General features: G+C 39.7%; 1 protein-coding gene across 2 annotated transcripts in view; it reads right to left on the reverse strand.

Moving 5' to 3' along the window:
• The window catches only part of SLC2A9 (solute carrier family 2 member 9), a 198,671-nt gene that overhangs the window by 108,867 nt on the left and 72,025 nt on the right, over nucleotides 1-17,779 (reverse strand). For both annotated transcript variants that reach the window (XM_019553389.1, XM_019553390.1), the window contains 2 exons: nucleotides 14,553-14,677; nucleotides 11,712-11,857 (listed from right to left, as the gene is read on the reverse strand). In XM_019553389.1, the coding sequence (XP_019408934.1) occupies nucleotides 11,712-11,857; nucleotides 14,553-14,677 (271 nt within the window). The remainder of the gene's footprint in view (nucleotides 1-11,711; nucleotides 11,858-14,552; nucleotides 14,678-17,779) is intronic.

Consider the following 17,779-nt stretch of genomic DNA (forward strand, 5'->3'; position numbering starts at 1 on the left):
CCCTTTTAAGTGTGCAGGAGTAAGTTATTCCAATGTATCTGCAGAATGGGAAATACAACAGGAGACCTGCCTTGCTAGACAATAGTCTCTTCAATGAGTTTTTTTCAACTCAAAAAAAGAGTCCTACAAAAACTGGAAACTTGGTAATAGTACTAGGGAAGAGGCCAATTAGGAAGGCCAATGTGTGATTTGAGATGCAACTGGCAAGGGACATAAAAGGCAATAAAAAGGGATTCTATAAGTATGCCAAGAATAAGTGGAAGACCAAAGAAACCAAAGAAGGCTGCGTATGAAATAAGGAATGTAGTTACAGATGATACAAAGGGGCTGAATTTTTCAATGTTTTCTTTTACTTCAGTCTTCACAAATAGGGACAGCTATCAGACGATGAGTCTAGTTGGCAGCAAAGACAGGGAGGACATCAGATAGCCTAGAGTAGCGTCAGAACAGGTTAGGGCTTACTTAGAAAACTAGATGTGTTCAAGTTGGCAGGACCAGATGGGATGAACCGTAGGGTACTGAAGGAATTGGCTGTGATAATTTCTGATGCATTGGCTATGCTTTCTGAGAACTCATGGAAGCTAGATGAGGTCCTAGATGACTGGAAAAGGGCAAATATAGTGCTCATCTTTAAGGAAAGGAAGAAGAAGGATCTAGGACATTAGAAATCAGTCAGCCTGACCTCAATACCTGAAGCAGGTACTCAAGGAATCTGTTATGAAGGATTCAGAGGAGAACAAGTTGCTCAGGAAAAGCCAGCAAGGATTCACCAAGAGCAAGTCATGCCTGACGAATGTGATTTCCTTTTATATGGTGACAGGCTCTGTGGATGGGTGGAGAGCAGTAGATGTGATGTACCTTGACTTTAGCAATGCTTCCCATAACACTCTCAAACTGTGGCACAAACAAACTAAGGAAATATAGACTAGAAAAACGTACTGTAAAGTGGATACATTACTGTTGGGATCATCGTGGTCTAAAAGAAGTTATCAAAGGCTCAGTGTCTAGTTGGAAGAAGGCATGAAGTGAGGTTCTCCAGGGGTCTGTCCTGTTAAAAACTGTACAATATCTTCAGAAATTATTTGATTGGTGGAATTAAATGCATACTTGCAAATTTGAAGATAACACCAAGGTAGATGGATTTGCAGACACTCTTGAGAGTAGGGCTAGCATCCAGACGGACTTGGATAGACTGGAGAAACGGTCCATAATCAATCAGATGAAATTCAACAAGGACAAATGCAAAGTCCTTCAATCAGGATGGTTGCAACTAGTTGAACGGGTTGAAATAATTGCATGCACATACACAAATTGGGGAATGACTATGTAGGTTAAAGAGAAGGATGTGTTAGTTACAAGATACCATAAAATGAATATGAGCCAAAAGTGTGTTCCTATTGCAAAAAAGCCAACAGCATACTGGGTTATATTAAAACCCAGAACTGTCACTTGCAAAGGAAGGACAAGGGAAGGGATCCTTCTACTCTATTCAGCACCGGTGAGGCCTTACTTGGAATACAAATGCGCTTTAATAGTTATATCGGCGGGGAGATTGCAAAGCCGGTACACTGAAGAGCTAGAGTTGGGGCACCAACAAGTAGCATAGCCACCCTCAGAGGCTAGCCCTGTCATAGTGAGATTATAGAGAGGATGGAGATGGTATTGTCTATGGCTGTAGGGGACAGGACTAGGAACAATGGCCTCTAGCTGTAGCAGAGGAAATTTAGGATGGAGATTATGAGGAAATTTCTGACTATGAGGGTGGTCAAGCACAGGAACAGGCTACCTAGAGAAGCTGTGGAACCTTCCCCCTGGAAAATTTTCAAAAGCAGGGTAAACGGATACTTGGACAATCCTGACTTGAGCAGGGGGCTGCACTGGAATCATAGAAGCTAAAGGATGAGAAGAGCAGAAAGGCAGTGATTTAAGTGGTGATGGGTGTTGGAACATGCTGTCCTATGTAGAACAGCCTTATATTCACTTTATTTTAGGCATTCTTGGATTTGTAGCATGTACAACATCTAATATGAAGTAAATATCTTGAAGTCCAGGGTGATATTTTATATCCCACCTTACTAAAGATAACCCAATTACATTTTTGTGGGCTAGCACAAGTTATCAATTGCAGTTGCTCTGGTTTCCTAAATAGCTGTTAGCTTCAAGTTACAGAAGTCTGATACAAGATGGTGAGAAAATTAGCATATTGTGTCATAGCTGCTGCAATAGATACAGAAGCAAAACACTGGAGGATGGGTTTGTTGTTGTTGTCATTCTGGTGGCGGCTTTGTAAATGTAAATTAAATTCTGATTTTGGTCTCAAAACTCTGTATCGGTACCACATGAGTCTTAGTGAAGTTAAAGTAGATATTATTTACTTTTATGTATATGGAAGATCAGAATCAGACCCAGAATCAGAGATCAGAATCATGAGTTCAAAATGGCAGTTATCCAAAATTATGGGGGGAAAAATATCCTCATAGCAGGTCTAGTAGACAACCAGCAGCATGACTAACTTGAATAATGGGTCTTGTTAAAGAGACTGCACACAAAAGGTATACCATCTATAAATTCAATATTCCAATGTAACTAGCTTTAGAGTCAAATGCAACAAAAGCCCATCCATTCAGGATCTAAAAATATCCAATTTAATCTCAACTATCTATTGTCATAATTGCTTTTGCATTTGCTCTACTGTATCACTTGCTGAAAATCTAATTTTAGTACAATGGGGACATCTGCATTTATAAGAAGGAAGAATACCTATGAGTATAGACAGATATAAAAATGTATTGATATTAAATAGTACCAGTATAAACTGTTAAAATGTATTACATCACCTGCTTCTGTAGGGGTACAAACGTAACAAAATTATCCTTAATCCACTTCCTTCAGGATTAAAGTTTTTGTGACTCAGTTTATTTTTATCACTACATGATCATGCAGACTTACTAGTTATGGTTTAACAGGTCTTTGAGCACATCCAGATGAGTGCACACATAACAGTATGCAGCACTTTTTTATAATAGTTAGCAGTTATGCTTGCTCATAGCCTAGGAGTGTTTTTCCGATGATTAAAATATATGACGAATATATCAATTTTTCATCCTATTTAACAGATGAAATTAGCAGAAATGGAGCACAGCCTGTGGCCAGGACAATGCAGAATTCCACAAGTGCCTCAACTAAATTCTCTGAAGTATGGCAACTACATCCAACTACAGCTGCAAGCCCTCTCCCCAGCACAATATCACTGTAAAAATGTTGTATGGGTAGGCCCTGTCACTGTCTCTCAAAAGCAGGACGTATTCTGAACATACTTGTGTTCTGCAGTGAAGATTTAACTCTGAACTTGAAATTCTCAGATGCTGGCCTAGAAAATTACTGCTACTAATTATGATAGAGCCAAGTTATTTGTGCATGGGATAGCAAACAGATTTCTCCATCAAAACCCCCCCACTGAACAATCAAAGATGATGCCATTTTAGACTTTCTTTTGGTAAGCAGTAAGGACATTATTGAACATCTGGCTATACAAAATAATTTTGAAATGACTCAGCACAAGTTGATTTAGTGTAAAAGGAACTGAAGGATACACGAAAATAAAGCGGTAGCTAAAAATTTTTATTTCAAAATGGTAAACACTGAAAAATTAAGGAAACCAAACTAGAATGAGGAGCCAGAATTCGCTTGTTGAAGTGGCCTATTTTCATTTATATATATGTATTTTAATGCTAAAGTTCAAACTACTTTGGGACTGCATCCCCAGGCCAGGAGAACAAAATAAATAAGTAAACTAGCACACAAATAAAACAAACAACAATAACAATGACAACCCCCCCACAAAAAATCTTGTAGGGAAGGGCTTCAGAAACAGCTAAATGAATAACCACCTCAACACATATAATGAACTAAATAAATAACAATCTTGCCATATGAATAAGCAGAGAACCTGCAAAGAACGAAAAAGGAACTGAGGGCTATGCCTCAAAGGTCGTAAGCGTAGAGATAAAGGGAGACTTGCCAAACTTAGTCAAACTGAGTTAGATCTTGCATAGAGCATTAGAATAAATATCAAAAGGTTCTCCAGTTATATAGATGAAAGGAAAATGTGGAAAGAAATGGAGCGGCTCTGAAGTGAGGATAGAGTTGAAAGATATTCTAGGAATGGCCCAAAATAAATGTTATCCTTACTGAAAGCTGAGGCAAAATATTCAATGCTGAACATGGGAACAAAGACAGGATGGCTAATGGGAATGAGAGGACAGGAACAGAAACTGCCAGAATGGAGGTGAAAACTAACTTCAAAAGAGCTTCAATGCATACAATTCAGAGGAATCTGAGAATTTCTGAAATAAAAAATGCAAGAAATTGCAGGTCTAGTAACAAAGATTTTTAATATAGAATCTAGATGGGTTGTTACTATACAATTAGAAGAGAGAAAATGTAGTATCTACATGGTGAAGTGATCTTGGTTATTAGAGTCATCTTCCTTTGGCTCCAAAGCCCTATATACCATTGATATAAAATCTTAGAGATGAAAATAAATGGAAAATGGGATAAAATGTAACTTTTACCTTGAGTAGTACCAATCATGCTAAACAGGATAGATTTCTCTGATAGGAAAAATGATTTTTTTGGGATCAGGACTTGTGACCCCACGGGCCACAAGCAGCCCACGAGGGGTTAATATGTGGTTCCCAAGCTTCTACCCAGCCATCAGCACTCCTATTGCTCTGGCTGCTGCTGCAACCAGGACATCCAGGCTCCCCCTCCCTCCTTAAGCTTTTGCTTCTTGCTCTCATTGCAGGAGACAGAAAAGAGCACTGCAGCACGGTACAACAATAGAGCTGAGGTAAGATGGGGGGCTGCCACCTGCATGCATGTTGTCGGTGGGGGGGGTGCGAAGAGGGGTATGTTACAGCCTGAAAGCCTATGGCTCATAGTAGTGTGGACCCTGGAACAGGTAGCCCCCACAGGTGCAGCCCTGGACCACTTAGAAGTTGGACTGCTCTGTTCTAGACTAAGGAAATGCACTAGATCTAATCTAAACAAACTTCAGTAAGGTGTATGATTTCTGTGTTATAATGCTTAGTTCAGTCTGGGGAAGATGGGAATTAATACAAGAATTTTAGCTTGGTAAGGAATTAGCTGAAGAGAAACTATTTTACTGGGAAACTGGGAGTAATGGAGTGACTATGACTGGACTTAAGATCCACCATTGATTATTTTTATTAATGACTTTGGCAGAAAGACTAAAAATGAATTTAAAGTTGCTGTTAATACAAAGTTAGGGTCAGTGCAAAGGAGGATGAGGAAATCATATAGTAGAAACTGGATGATGTTGAGGATTCATGTAATAGAGTAGGCTGAAATTTAATAATGCAAGAAGCAAGGTCAGACACCAGGAGCTAATAACAAGAATTTGTCCTAAAACCTGGGGGTCATCAGTAGGAAACAACTGTGAAAGAGAAGGATGTCGGTCAATACTGGGATGCCTATGACCCACCACTGTGATATGGATGTTAACAGGTAAATGTGAATCTAAGTATCAGACAAAATATTTCAACTATAGCTAGGAAAGTATTTATGCTACTGTACAGACAATGGAGCAGTGTGTATGATTCTGGCCGCCCCTGTTAAAAACGGAATAAAATGCAACTGAAACTGGAGCAGAGAAAGCTGCTAGGAAGATCAAGGGAATGGATGGCCTTTCTTACGGGTTGAGACAAAGAGCATGGCTTATCTAGTATAACAATACGAAGGCTGAGAAATGATAGGATTTGTGTGTAAGTATGTCAGTGGAGTAATTACTAGCAAGAAGAAAGAACTATTTAAGCTAAAGGACAATACTGACATCAGAACAAATGGATGTAAGCTGGCTATGAATTAATTTGGACTGGAAATTAGAATGTTCTTGGATAAGCCTTCCAAGGAGAAGACTTGGGGCCCAAGTCACTGAATTTTAAAAATGACCCTGGAAAAATCAATCAATTTATGATTAGAGGTTTATGAGTAGAGGTATACAATATGGTTTCCTGCAACAGGAGAAAACTGGAATTCATAACCCACGATGTCCCTTTCAATCTCTTGTTTAGCTTTCACTCACCTTCTGTGCACATTTTCTGTGCTAGCCCATGAATTGCCGGAATGGTTTATATGCATTGCTACAGACTGGACAAATTATTCAAATTGACCATGGTAAAAAAACCAAAAATACCCAAACAACTGTTTGAGGGTGGAAACAGACATTACATTTGTGCTGCCATAAAAATCAAGCAATTTGTGGCTGCAACAAAGATGGTAATAGTTTCTGCCACTTTCCTGCACCAGAGATCTGTTTGCTTTATGGTATGAGAACATGGGCAGCCCAAAGCTGCCTGCACCCTCCAGCCACCCTGGGCAAGCACTCCCAGGGGTTTTGTGACCTGATCCTAGGTGCCCCAGGAATTCCTGCACATGATCAGGCCCCTCAAACCCTAAAGTATCTGCCCAGCTTTCCCTTCGATGCACAGGATCCGGCCCCTAGCAGGGGAATCTCATAGGCATGTCTCTGTAAATGGGAAATAAGTCACCTGTTGTCCCACAGGATTAAACCCTTGCCCAACGTGGGCAACAGGCAATTTGTGTTTCACGCAATGAAACGGATCAGCTGATACACTTCACTTGGCAATATTTGTTTATACCCTGATAGCAAGATGAAAGCACCTGTCCAACTGTATCTGTTAAGGTCGGATACTGGTCCTTAAACATGGAATATATCATGTGCCCTATATCATGGCATGTGCTCTATGCGAAACCAGAAAAGGATTCTTTCCCTTAGCACCAGGGGTGGGCAATTATTTCAGGCGGAGGGCCGCTTACTGAGTTTTGGCAAGCCATCGAGGGCAGCATGACAGGCAGCCAGAGGCAGATAAATATTAATTTTCCAAATTTTTTAGGGGCCCCGCGGGCTGGATATAATGGCCTGGCAGGCCACATCCGGCCCGCGGGCCACATTTTGCCCGCCCCTGCCCTAGACCAATGGTTCTCAACCTTTTTAGACTTGAGATACTCCTGTGTTCCTATGAATAATGTAGAAAGCCTTTGCATACTCCTTGTTCCTATGAACAATGAGGATGTAACAAAAAATTGACTGTATTCGTATGAAGTAAGCATTGCCCATCCAGCACACTGAATTAGACCTTGTCCTTTGGAAATATAATGGGTACAATCATAAAACTAAAGAGTATGCCATATAATGCACATGTACACCCTGAAAGAATTAAAATTGCTCAGACACCTCAATTCTAAAACTATTTTTGAGTGTTTAACATTGCAACCTTAATATTTTTCCAGGATCATTTTTGTACAGAATCTTTACACAAGTTCTACCACATACACAACAGTTCACATTCAAATGCAACCATGTAATCTCATATACATCCTCTATACAGATTCAAATCACTGAAGCAGTTCTCTCTTATATAATATATAAAGCACTACATTCTTTATTCAGTATTTCAATATCCTTTAAATTTTTTTTCTTATGCAAGGAACTACCTTTTATTTTTCCTTCCTGTTATTGTGTCTTTCTATTTTGCACAAAATATGTTTGCTTTAAATTTTTCATTTTGTTTTTCTTAATTTAACTACCTGGCTTTAATTAGGGTGATATTTTGTCTTCTTAGTATTTTTCTTTTGTAGTCTATTCACTAAAATTAAGATGCACTTGGCTCATTCTTCATTTTTTTCAGCATTTTCTTATTCCTCCCAGTTTCTCCAATTTTAAGTCTCCATATTTTTATTTTCCTTTATGTTCTCTCTTATCTATTTGCTGCCTATTCAACTTGAATTTCTTCACAGACAACAATAGCAAAACTTTAACCAACACTTTGATCAGGTGATGGAAGGTAGATCACAGATATTCTTTCCTTTTTTAAGTGCTCAAACATTTACTGATTCTCCTGAGAGAAAGGAACAAACAGTAAAGAAACAAAAGGGGAGGAAATGGTAACAGTCTCTATTACTGAAATGACTATCAAATGATTAAATTGGTTCAAATATTTCACATACGAGATACTCCACTACACTTTTATCTACCTGATTTGAGAACATGGATCAACTCCTGATCCCACCGAAGTCAATAATAAAATTTCCCTGGACTTCAGTGGAACCAGAACTTCACTCAACTCGGAGAATTCAGAGAGCCTATAATAGCTACATTTGTCATGAACTTCTTTCCAGTTGAGTGGATCCTTTCAAATCATAACAGTTGAGTTCTGATAAATCTTAAAGCACATCAAAGGATTTAAGGCTCCTCTGAATAGAACTCAGCTTCTGGCTATTCAATTAGCATGTAGGCAGAGTGGCTCAAATAGCTGAATTAGGATATTTTGCATTTTGAAACAATCCTTTGTATACAAAAACACCCTGAAACCACCAGATTTAAGAACATGTAAAAATGAAAAAACATTCAGCCCAGTCTTCTTAAAACCAGAGCACCTAAATCATGTTTGGAGTTGCTTAATGTTTGAAGCACAAAGGGCAAAATACAGTTCCAGAACTGCACCATTTAATAGACATTACAGCTACATTATTTTTATTTCCATCATCATATCTACGCTTAGATGGAAACTGCTACACTCAGCTACAGAGGTCAGTCAAGGTTTATAAAGCCCTATTCAAAAGCCAAAACGTCTATGGAAATGACTCCCATGAAGTTGGGAACACAGGATAGGAAGGGACAATCCACCTCATTGACTCCAATGCCCTGCTACTGCAGGCAGCAATATCACGTTAACCCATTCATAACCCTGAAATGTCATCTTAAAAAAGTAAGCTTAGTAAAGCTTTTTGCTCCCTTACGCCTACTGGGAGTAGCTCCAAATCTTCATTTTGTTCCAGCTCAGTTTTCATTTTTCTAAACTAAACAAGGCATGCTTTCTTATGGCATGTCGGCACACTAAGCTCAGTGCACTTGGCAGTGGTGGTCTCAGTCACACTGCACTATTGCAAACAAGGGCCATGAGTGGGAACATGCACTTTGTGGCACCTCAAAAGCTTTTGAGGCACTGCAAAAAGCACACAGTGCATGCGAAAAGGTTTGCTGCAGTGCACCAAAATTAGATACCAGAAAATCCTGGTACCTTAAAAAAAAAAAAAAAAAGAGAGACAATAAAATTGACCCCCAAAAAAGTGACCAAAAAAAGAGCAGATGAGTATCTATCAGAGAAGCAAATATAATCTATCAGCTGAATCAACCACTGAAGAACTAATATCCTTGTATACAACAAACTGGCTTTCAGAGCAGGCCAAGAGACACTTGCCAGGCCATGTGTGTAATAGGGCCCCTACATCATTATCGGGGATAAGAGGGAGTCAGGGAGTAGCTAACTAGCTCCAGCCTCTGGAGGAACTGGTAGGGGTAGAGGGCCCTTTAATAAAATGACCACCTAGCCCAGATGTTAGCAGCATAGTGCAGCCTGTGACTGACAGGCCTGGGGGAGAAGTAGTGGTTCAGGTGACCCAGGAGGGGCATATAAGCCCATGGCCTGAGGCAAGGCAGTCTGAATGCTGCAGGGAGCAGAGCTTCAGGAAGGAGAGGGCCTGAGCAGCCAAAAAGGAAGGACTCCAGGCTGTAGGGAAGGCAAGAGGAAGCCCCTGTGCCACCGGACAGTGGAACATATACAATTCTGACCCTGTGTTGTAGTGCTGCCATGGTATAGTTCTGATCCAGGACTGGGGGAGACTTTGTGAAAGCAGAAGCTCATATTTTGCCATTTGTATAAATACCAGAGGACCGGATTATAGCAGTAGGGGCAAAGCAGACCACCAAGAAGAGTGCCAAGAGCACCACAGGTCCTAGACTCTTTGAAAGGGGGGAGTGCTGCTGTTGGTAGAAGGATTCTGGTGTCAGACAGCAAAGACTGGGGGCACAAGCCCGGAGTCCACAAAGGGTGAAACCAGAGGCTGAGAGGGCCTGGTGCCTGCAGTGGGTATGGCTGAAGTTGGGCCTGAGAACCTAGGGTTCTGGTACAGTGGGCCTCAGGCAGAAGGACCCAGCTAAAGTAAAGTGGGCCAAGGCAATGGGCTTCAGGCCAGACAAGGGCCTAAGACCTGAAGTAACCCCGCCTTGCCCTCTAGGGGCAACCTCCCTGTCCACACATAACATCAAGGCATGGCAGACAAGACAACAGGGTGGGACACTGAGAGGCCAGAAAGGGTGGGACCCAGGCAGCTACCAGGGGTGACTTGGCCATCCCAGCACTGGACCCGCTACAACATGATCAAGGAGTGTGAAATTAGTTCTGAGAGCACATCCATAATGTATTACCTCATAAAGCTGTTCTTTAATGGAAAGGCAAGCTGAATCATACATAAGCTTTAGGGGGAGTTTAAATGATAACTTAAGACAAAACTGGGGAGAGAGCAGTAAGAGTGCTGTTCAAAGGTGTTACCACAAAGGCAAGCAATGCATGCACCCTGTATACAAGTGAGATAGGCATTTATAGATGACAGATGAAATTTTGGCAAGCAGGGAAGCTCATGGTTTTCTTATCTGCTTACCACTGTGGGGTTGTCTGTTAATGAAGGCTCTCAGCTCAGGTTTTCCTGGAACAGGATTGCTACATGTACTTCCTAAACAGCACTTTGTCACTTTGAAAATTAATCTCTGGATGAAAAGCTTTGCCAAGTGCCAAACAAGATGAGTGTCAGCTTCATTGTTCAGAGTAATGGTGACATCCAGTGGCCACTAGGCTAATGTCAGCCACAATAACCAGGATAACCTCATACATCAGGGAGGATATTCTCATGTCATCAATTTACAGGATTAAACATGCCTTTTCACCTTGTAGTCTACAGCAAGTGTAGTTATATTAAAGGCAACATTAAAATCATCCAGTACAAGGATATCTAGTGTCAACATCACTTACAGGTATCTTACAGTTACAGAACTTACAAGCCTTATATTGTTTTTAGAAATCACATAAAAACTGACAAGACAAAAGCTCTGTGCTGATTTGTTATTTCTTAAGTAGAAGAAAATTACATAAATAATTCAAGGGAAAAGCTCAGCCATTTTTTCCATCACGAAAAAGGAGGAAGGAAAAATTACCATGCATTGGGCAGCTTTATTAGCTAATGTCGTAAGACTGGGTAATTCTATTCTTTTATTGCTTCAGTGTCTCCTCTGTTCATTCTAATTAATTAGTAGCTACTTTAAATTCAGATCTGTCCAAGTCAAGACTGAGATATTTGTGGAATTGTATAGGCATTTCCTGGATGCTCTTTCCTGTGCGTTAGCTGTTCAGAAGATATTATTTATTATGTACACTCAGATAATAAAAACACAGTTACACTGAGGTCCGGGTGACCTACAATAACACTGGTAATATAAAATAATCCTCAGACACTGAAATAAATCACTGCAACAGGAACTCTGTTAGCCAGTTACCTACAAAAACCACTTCTGCACCCCTGCATCACTTCAGAATGTGCATTCACAACTCTCTTCAATCAAAAGAAGATTGTTTTTTGCAAACTGACTTTGCTGACCACAAGTGTGACAGTAATAAACAGATCCCACGATAGCCACATGTCCTTCTCTCATGTTAATTAAGAAAAGACACAGCCAAAAGATGTGGAAAACACAGTTTTCCAAACTGGTTTCATACACCCCAGAGTAGCTCTGTTTCCTGTCTTCATAAGGGAAAGAATAAAATAATACTTACTTTTCCAAATATTTCTGGGAGTCCCAAAACTTGACCAGTAAAAACGCCAATACAAATGAAGATTGCTGTGACCTGCCCCAAAGAACCACGTATTTCCTTTGGTGAGATTTCACTCAAATACATGGGAAGAGCACTGAGAGAAACACCTGTGAAGGAGGAAAGAGACAGTAAAATTATAACTGACTTACAATTAAAAAAAACAAAAAACAAAACAAACAAAAAAAATCAATAAGTGAACCAGAATGTATTCAGGGAAAAGAAAAAAACAAACAAACTTGCAAAATGTTCTTGAAACAAAGGTGATAAAAGAGGTATAAGACTCAAAGCCAAAACAGAGGAGAATCCAATCCATGGAGGCAGTTTTACTCATTCTGTGGTTATTTATCAGTGTTTTAGTTTGCTACGTAAAAAGTCATTTACATTGAAATACACTGCTAAACATATACACTGTTATGAAATGTAATCATAACATGCCCCTGAACGTGTACACTATTATGCAATTAAATAATTAAAAGGGCAATTAAGCCACTAAAAGGGGCAATTTCTTCACATGTGTAAGACCCGAAGGACCTGGTAGTTAGGGTCCATCTGACAGGATGCAGAAATGTAAGCACTCCAATGCAGTAGGATGGGGAGAAGTAGCAAGGGCTCCTTAGCCTCCGAAAGCTTAAATCTCTGCCTTTTTCTTTTTTAAAAATTTTAACTATCCCAAAAATACAGGTTGGGGAAACAGCCCAATTGGCTGCCCCTCAGAGGAAATTAATACAAGGAGAGAAAGTCATCCGTTGATGGGGCACTTGTATAGGCTGAGGACTGAATTTGGAAACAAAAATCATAGAGCTTTCTTCCAGGAAGGCTACAGGCATAGGAATCCAATGCTGGGATGCCATCTGACTGAGTTTTTTCCCCGATTACATTCTCTGACTGATGTGTGGGGGTTTGTGGGGTCTAAAAACCCAAAAAACAGCGCTTTATTGGAAGCAGCAACATGTTGTTTCAACCAGGCTCTGCAGCATCTGTATAGATCAGGTACTTCAGTGGGGCTTTTTGGAGCTTTTATCTAATAGCTGATTCAATCAGCTATTAGATAAAAGTGCCAAAAAAGTGCCACTAAAGCGTCTGATCTATACAGATGTTGGGAAAGCTGGGTGCAGCTGACATGATACCTCTTCTGCGCATGTGCCGAGCTCAGCACAGGAGCACGCCAAATTTAAATTAAAGTAATGTAGGGTTTTTCCCCCCCATGTCCACAAGTAGCCTAGGTGTCAGAGAGGTAGTTAGCCATGTTAGTCTACCGTCAGGTAGAAGGCAGGGCAGCATGGTATCTTAGAAAAACTCGTTTGGAGAAGCATAACATTCATTGGTAACAAATTACTTTGTATGAAAGTGTATGCCTCTCTGAACATATTTGCCTTTAAGGTCCACCCTGCCTTGCCTTCAGGTGTCAGGTAATCTTCTGCTCCTTACCAAAGGACAGTAAGGAAGAGGATGCTGTTACAGCACTGATTTTACACTCCTTCACACACTTGCTTTTGCAATAAATACAGTCTGAGAGGAGTCATGCAAGCAGTTTAGAAACAATGAAAGCAAACCTTAAGTCCTAGATTTCCCTGTGGAACTGCCCAGAACCCTTTGCTATGACCATTCTTGCTTTTTTATTGCTATTCTGCTGCTAATGATATCGCTGCAGTGAAAATTATTAGAGCTTCTGGTACTGAAATCCAGCCATTAGAAGCTGTACTGTTTACCAACAGAAAATACCCATCACCAGAATGGCAAGAGAGGGAAGGAGGAAAATATAACAGACACTATTTCACAACAACATGGACCCAGATAAAAAATAAATGCACTGCCAACTTGATTAGCAAAACAGCATTAATATGGCAGCTAGATGCCATTAAATGCACCATTTGTACACTGTAGAATACCACTGTTGTATCAGCTCACAGATGTATGTTCTTATCAATACCTGCTTACAATTCTGGAAAATTTTTAACAGTATGCTTGAATTCAAGAGGAAGACGTACTACCAAAAGGGAGGAGGGCTAGCAGGGGGAAGAACTGTATTTAAAAAAAAAAAGAGGAAATAAAAATTTCTGACTGAAATTAGTGTACTGAGCTTGGCAGGTTAGTGTTAAATCACCAGCCAGCATGCTCAGAAATTTGCAGTCTGTAAATATTTCTATGTGAATGACACATAGGTCTTCAAACTACTCTAATTAGCTCTTAAATGTAAAATAGTCAATGCTTTGAAAAAGACGGGTTTAGTTATTTAAAAGTCAAAGCACGTATCATATTCTAAAATATTCCACAATCAGAAATCCACTGAGAGGGTAAAAATATTTTTCATTGCATAAAAGGGTCTTGCGTCACCTTCTGTTAGGTATTTCTAGATGTGCAAAAAGACTGAGAATTTATTGGGCATTTTAAATTATTCTGATGGAAGCGATGGTTCTGTAAGGCATTTTACAGCTTGGAAATCATTTGTTACAAATGAATAGCAATTTACTAAGCCTGCAGTATAATCCCATTGGTATCAATATGGTATTCAACAGCTCCTGATGGCAAAATAGTAAGCAGGTGTAACAGACCACATACTCCTAGAAAAGTATTTTGTGAACACAGACAACCTGTACAAAAGGGTAAAAAAAGAGGTGCTCTCATAATAAATTTCCATTTAGTTTTCTTCAATAATTATCAGATTTTGCCATCCTAATTCATGCTGATTGGTCCCACTGAAATCAGGGTGACCATTCATGCAAATCACTCCTTAATACATAAAACAGCAGATTATTCACAGCATGAACTATACATGTATGAACTGTAAAGTATAAAGCTTACCTGCATCAATTCCCATTATAATACGGCCCATTATAAGCATTTCAAATGATCCCACTAGGGAAGAGAATCCCATCAACAGTGCAGCTATGACTGCAAATATATTATTAAGCATCAAAGTATATTTTCTGAAAGGAAAAAAAAATATTATGGGATAAGATTTTTTACCTAGTCACATAATGATGATTAGGCTAACTACATTGCATATAAAACCAGAAATGGTTTAAAGTGTCTATTATATACAGGGTCATACATATACTGGTTTGTTTTCAGAAAGCAATTCAAAATAACGCAGCCAAATAGATATTACCTGGGGAGCAAATACAACCATAGCCATAAATAAAGGTCCAAATCTCAAATTTACTTACAGTGTCCAACAGCAAGACACCTGGGACTAGCATCTTTTGTATAACTGGAAATATCTAATTCATAACTCTTTTGAATTATGGAAGTATCAAGTTATAATTCAAATATTAGAAAGTTGAAGCAATGTGCAGTTTCAAATAGATTACTGTTTGAAAAACTTCGGTAAGCTTCCAGATACACAATCAAGCAAACAAAATTCCAGTGAAGTTACCAGATTTACCCTTGTAACTGAGTTGGACCCGGCTCTGGAGCAGCTGAGCCCAGCTCCAGAGTGAGATGCATGGGTGGAAGCCCATTGTGAGCCAAGGACCCCAGCAGACCCTCCAGTGGACCCCGATCCTGACCCCCAGCATGGAGCCGGGAGATACAGTGGGGCCCATGGTGGGTGGTCACTAGATAGGGTGAGAGCAGCTGAGCAGAGCCACAGCAGGGACCAGACTTGATGATCTTACAGGTCCCTTTTGGTTCTATGATTCTGTGATTTAAACTAAAGGTTTTCAGCCTTTTTAGTCTCAAGGCACACATCATAAAACTCAAAGTCTTCCTCAGAAAATGTCAACTCTTAGTTTTCACCTGCTTTTTGAGTACAGAAAAATAACAGAACATTTTTTTTCTGTTGCAAAGAACTTGGAAAGACCATAGCAGGTCAGAATATTTTTTCTCACACTTTGAATTTCTACTTGACACCTCTGGGTTTACCTTGTGAATCATTCTGTACTTAAAGCACTGCAACAGCTGTGACACCCTACATGGGAATCAGTGTTTTAGGCAGATGTTACATTTGTCCCACCTAATCTACTGTTTTAGAGCAACAAAAAGAAATGGGCCACAAGGTGTTTGTTGTGCTGAAAGGAAAAAAAGGGCCAATCTGCCAATAAAAATGGTAGGTCCATGACAAAGCAGTTGCTGTTTCAAACAGAAACTTCTTTGTCTTTCCAAGCCAAATTAAGTGTGCAGTCACAGCTGAGACCTCCACTATCCCACCATATTTGGCTCTCTCTCCCCCCTACAGGGCGGGGAAGAGAGAGCAGCTGGCTCCATGACAGCCCATCCAGCTGCAGGGACCAGCTTCCAGGCTTCCCTGTCCTGGTGTTGTGCTCCAGCCAGGGGGCTATGTATATATGCTCACTCATAGCACTAGTTTTTCTGGTACAACCAACTTTCTAGAAATATTAAAATAACATGCATCAAAGGCCTGAGAGCTACACCGATTCCTGAACCATAGTAATCCACAGACATGCAAAGATCAAAGTAACCTATACCACTGGAGAAAACAGCTGATCTTCATTTCAATGTTGAAACAAACCTCTTTAAAATAACAGATATTTTCTGTATTCTTTATAACTGTTTCCTAATTTCATCTACTTGTCTAAATTTACCACTATTGAATGAAATACAAAAGTAGCAGCGGTAAAAAAACCTTTACTTTTGATTAAATTTCTTTAAAACCCCCCCCAAAACTGAAGCATTTTATGAGGGTATAGGTTGTAGCCATGTTGGTCTAAAGACATAGGCAAACAAGGTTCTTTGGCTAAATCTGATTTCTTTTATTAGACCAACCCAAATAGTTGGAAAAATTCTTCTTTGCAAGCTTTCGGGTATAAACACCCTTCATCAGGCTGAGGAAACACCTGCAGTTGGTTTGTGCTCTGCAAATGCTTTTCATTTGTTCATTTAAATTTCTCATTCTTTTTCAGGGTTTGTTGTTTTTTTGGTTTACCTAAAATAATCTAATAAGTTTAAAGGCCAAACTTAGAAAAAAATCTTTTGTTAATGAAATTTCTTATTTGACCTTATTTTTTTCAGAATTCACTTAGCTGAGAGGGTGAAAAGTGTATTCTTTTTCAATTTAGAACAAAAGCAAAATTCCAAACAGCAGAATTTTCTGCAAAATGGAAAACTGAGCTCTTTTCCTGCTCTATTAAGACACAATATATCTGTCTACTCTTCCAGACCAACTTAAAAACCCCACAAAGAACAACAAAGTTGTCTCTGCTGTGCCCCTAGCACTATAACAATTGTATTTAGACGATGAAAAATGCAGCTATTTTATCCCTATTCTTTCTTTTCTATCCATGTTCTCTCTCTCTTTTTTCTGTCTGAGTTGTGAATCAGGACACTCATACAAAAGACAGACTATAAAAGAGGTTGCCTGAAGAATCTACTTCACTCACTTCACTGCAGCTCACAAGGTCAGATTTTGCTGAGTACATGAAACGAGAGTGGTTAAAGATATGAAATTAATAGCTTTACAGAAATTACTCTTCACTGAAGGATTAAAGATAAAAGTGCTCCCAGGGCTGACAATCACTACTACTCTCAGTTACTCTCAAAGAAAGTGGCTGCAAATGGTGTTCAGTAACACAGAAAGGTGATGACCACTGACAATGAGTTGAGGTCCTCATTAACACCAGCTCTGGACTACGGATAGTGACTGACAAGGTGTGTTCAGATGTGCATACACATTTGGTTCCCTGGGGATATCTAGGGGTCAAAAAAACCCATGGAAAAAAAACCTGGTGCAATGCATGCTCGGGCAGCACACCCTTACTGCATGGAAAACACTGGGCTGTGTGGTACACACTGCATGCTGTAGTCTGGACACACCCACAGAGTCCTAGAGTGTTTAGAGCCAGGTTAAAGCACAGGTTAGATCTTCACTGGGTGTGTTTCAACAACAGTACTTAACCTGAGTGAACCATATCTATATAAGGTCATTGTCAGTCTTATCTCCCACGATTCACCTACCCATATTATGGGGAAATTACAGAACTTTATTTTTGATAGGATTTTATAGTGTGATAGCTAAATACACTTCTGATTTGATAGCAGATATAGCCAGGGTTGGTAACAGTTGACAACAG

The sequence above is a fragment of the Crocodylus porosus genome, unplaced genomic scaffold (genome assembly GCF_001723895.1).
Source record: "Crocodylus porosus isolate Cpor-Errol unplaced genomic scaffold, CroPor_comp1, whole genome shotgun sequence".
NCBI classification, from domain to species: Eukaryota; Metazoa; Chordata; order Crocodylia; family Crocodylidae; genus Crocodylus; species Crocodylus porosus.